The sequence below is a fragment of the Chaetura pelagica genome, unplaced genomic scaffold, assembly GCF_000747805.2.
Source record: "Chaetura pelagica isolate M959 unplaced genomic scaffold, ChaPel_1.0 scaffold191, whole genome shotgun sequence".
NCBI lineage: Eukaryota > Metazoa > Chordata > Aves > Apodiformes > Apodidae > Chaetura > Chaetura pelagica.
Window position 1 is genome coordinate 1,780,131 of NW_009952440.1, and position 3,280 is coordinate 1,783,410.

At 46.6% G+C, this 3,280-nt stretch overlaps 1 protein-coding gene across 1 annotated transcript in view; it reads left to right on the forward strand.

Moving 5' to 3' along the window:
- The first annotated feature begins 858 nt into the window (after window positions 1-858).
- RPS23 (ribosomal protein S23) overlaps window positions 859-3,280 on the forward strand; it is a 4,825-nt gene continuing 2,403 nt past the window's right edge. Inside the window, exon 1 of the mRNA XM_010008405.1 lies at window positions 859-1,098. Within this exon, the coding sequence (XP_010006707.1) occupies window positions 859-1,098 (240 nt within the window). The remainder of the gene's footprint in view (window positions 1,099-3,280) is intronic.

Here is a 3,280-nt window from a genome sequence, read left to right on the forward strand (position 1 = left end):
ACTGGTGCTCTGGTTCAGACACATTCACAACAAACTGACAATGGAACGGGAACATGGACAGAAAATCGGCCTGAATTTAGAGATAAAGTTTGTCCCCATTCCAACAAAATCCTCTCTCTGAGCAACAACGAATTTGCCCCAAAACCTTTCAGCCTTCAACTCTCCTTCCTGCCTCCCTTCTTCTCCTTGCTCCCTGCCTTACAGCCCCAAGACATGCCACCCCGCCCTGAGAAACCTCCACAGGGACTCCAGGGCCACACCACAACCACTCAGCAACAGGACTGGGTCAGAAACGAGGCTTCTGGTTCTTGTTTTCCTGTGGATCTGCTTTGTTTGCGCGACGCGTTTTGCCGCCCCAGCCAGCGCCGGCCACAGGCTCAACAGCACCAAACCGGGCAGTCAAAGCCCTAATTCCCCTTCCGTTTCTCCCTCAGCCACCTGTTTGGCTGCTCCTCTGCTGGAAGGAGGAAACACCGAAGGGATGTGACACCCCCGGGCCGCGCTGAGGAGCCGGAGCCGCCCGGGAAGCAGCGATGGTGCCTCAGACCGAGGGACGGGCCCAAGGTGGGAGCTGTAGTTCCCAGCACCTCCGGGCTGAGGGAGCCCAGAACATTATACTGGGAGTTTTAAGACAAATTATGGGGTTGTTTGGGTTTTTTTGGGGGGTGGATTTAGCTGCTCAGCCAAGCAAAATGTTTACTTTCAGAAGGGCTTGTGTAAGAGCGCTGCTGTCACCCCACAAAAGCACTCCTGCTGCCAAGGGCTGCTTCAGCAGATTTGAGGTATTTCACTGCAAAAAAACCCACCTAGCCAGGGAGAGGAAGGACCCCACAAGGGCAGGGTCTGGTGGGCACCGTCATGAGCACACCTGGAGCATTGGGAATGGGGCCAGATCTACCTGTGGAGCGCTGGGTGCTGGCCGGGGCTGCTGCTGGGGAGAATCGGCTGGTCAGGGGCTGGTTTTCTTCATCAAATGGACCTGCAAAAGTGAAGCAGCCCAGCTCTGCCACCTGGCAACGTGTGAGCGTCCAGCTGATCCAGAATGGCAGGAAAATAATGGCCCTTATTCCCAACAGTGGGAGCCTGAACTTCATTGAGGTAAATAACCCGCATCCCAAACCAAGGAAGTTGATTGTCCCAGCTCAAAACCAGCCATCGTACTCACCCTGCACCTTGGGAGGTGTGGAGTTACTGTGTTCTGCTGGCTGATAAACATGGACTGTGAAATCCTTGAGCTGGAATTTTCCAGCTTGAGGCCATCTGACTTGGGGTGCAGCTTCTCCTCTGTACGGACACATGTAAATTTAACTGAGCCAGCCCTGGTTGTTAAGCCTCTCTCGACTTTATTCTCATTTCAATGAAATCAAACTGCTGTTTTTAACAGTCCGTTTACTGCTAAGTTGTAGGAAAATGACAAAATTCTGGTTGCTGGTTTTGGTTGGAAGGCTCACCCTGTTGGCAACACTCACGGAGTTCAGGTTTGCCAAAGTAGCCAGTGTTTCCCTCTTGGCCTTGTATGAGGGCCAGAAGGACAAACCAAAATCCCAAGTTCTTTTTGTGCAAGCTGAATTACTCATAAAGATGTGAACCAAATCATTTTTTGCATGCCTTTCTGTGCCGTAGTAAATTATTTGTATGTAGAAATACACTCCCTGCCTGGTACTAAACACCAGGTACATGCCTGAGTGAACATTTTTGCAAGGGATGACACTAGCTAAAGCTGAGTGGTTGTCTTCTTTGGGTTTGGATCAAACAAACAAGACTAGTTTTTAAAAACATGGTGAAATGTAGAAAAACTATTGTAATAGAAGTGTCCCAAACTCCTAGTGAAGTTTAAAAAGAAACAGCAAAACCTACAGTAGCATCATCTCAAATCATCTTTCCTAGATCTTAACGTTTTAGTGAATATTTGTGCACCAAATGCCATAGTTTCTTTCAGTATACTTAGCCATTTCCTCTCTAGTCAGCTTTTAAGTATTAAGTATTCCTAATACTCTTAAAATTGTAAAGGAAAGTTGTAGCATTTCTATGAGATTAACCTCCCTAGTCTTAAAATTGCCTAATACTAGTTGCATTCTCTACACTAGAATTTTTTCTTCTAAAAAGCTGCTTTTTATAATAATAATCATAATCAAAATCTGTTTGCTCTTGAAACTGTTGCTATGTTTTCTGGTTTTCATTTGTTGGGGCTTTTTAATGCCTTTTTTTAAGATTATTTATTCAATTATTTTTTGTTGCTTATTCTATCCAGATTGAGCGTAAAAACAGCCCCTTAGAAACAACATTATTTTCTATTTAGGCTGTAAACACAGGTTGTGTAGATAAAGATAACATTTAGATTTAATTACTGCCTTTTCACAGCAATGCCAAAAAGGAAAGTGAATGTTCCTGACTTTACCATCCGGGAGTGAACTGACTGCATGAGTTGCCTGCTCAGTTGGCATCTGCAGGTTGCTGGAGTTTGGTAGTATGGACTAACAGGAGCTTTCAGAATTAGCAAATGCTTGTTTATTACAGGATTTCACCCCTGTGTAGATCCACTAGAAGGCTTAGCAGCAGCGCAGGTGTGTCAGTCAAAAGCTGGAATAACAAAGCCTGGCTCAGCTACCACCCGAGCTGCTGGGTGTTGTCTGTGCTCACCCTGAACACACCACACTGGAGACTTTTGCTTTTTTGGGGGTTGTCAGGTGCTCGGCAGGCACCTGCCACGTACATCTGGTAAGGATGCAGAGGGACCGAGGGGCTTGGTGAGCCTCAGGAGCTCCACGGCAGGAGAAAGGGATATCCCAGGCTGCAGTTGAGCCTACTCCATGCAAAAGGAAGGTGATGCCACCTGCCTTTCCCACTTGTAGCACAGGCCTGTTCCAACTGAGGGACTCACCCTCTGCCTCTGTTACCTGCGGGAAGTGCTGCAGAGCATCCCTGGCTCTGCAGAGAAAGGCATCGCTTGGTGAAGGCAACCTGGACTCCAGCATCATCTGCACCATGACGTGCCTTCTGTTGCCTCAGAGATTCACAGAATCATGGAACGGCTTGGGTTGGAAGTGTTAGAAATGAAATGTAGTGTTGATTTTGCATTCTAGTGTTAGAAACATCGTGTCGGGTTTATATACATACATATATATATATATACATATATATATACATATGTATATATATCCTAGTGTTAGAAATATATAGCTTGTTTGAGATAAGTGAGATCTCTGCACATTCTAAGGACACCAGGAGGGCTTTATGGCCCAAGAAACTGAGGGAGTGAATTGGGCTCCATCTGGGGATC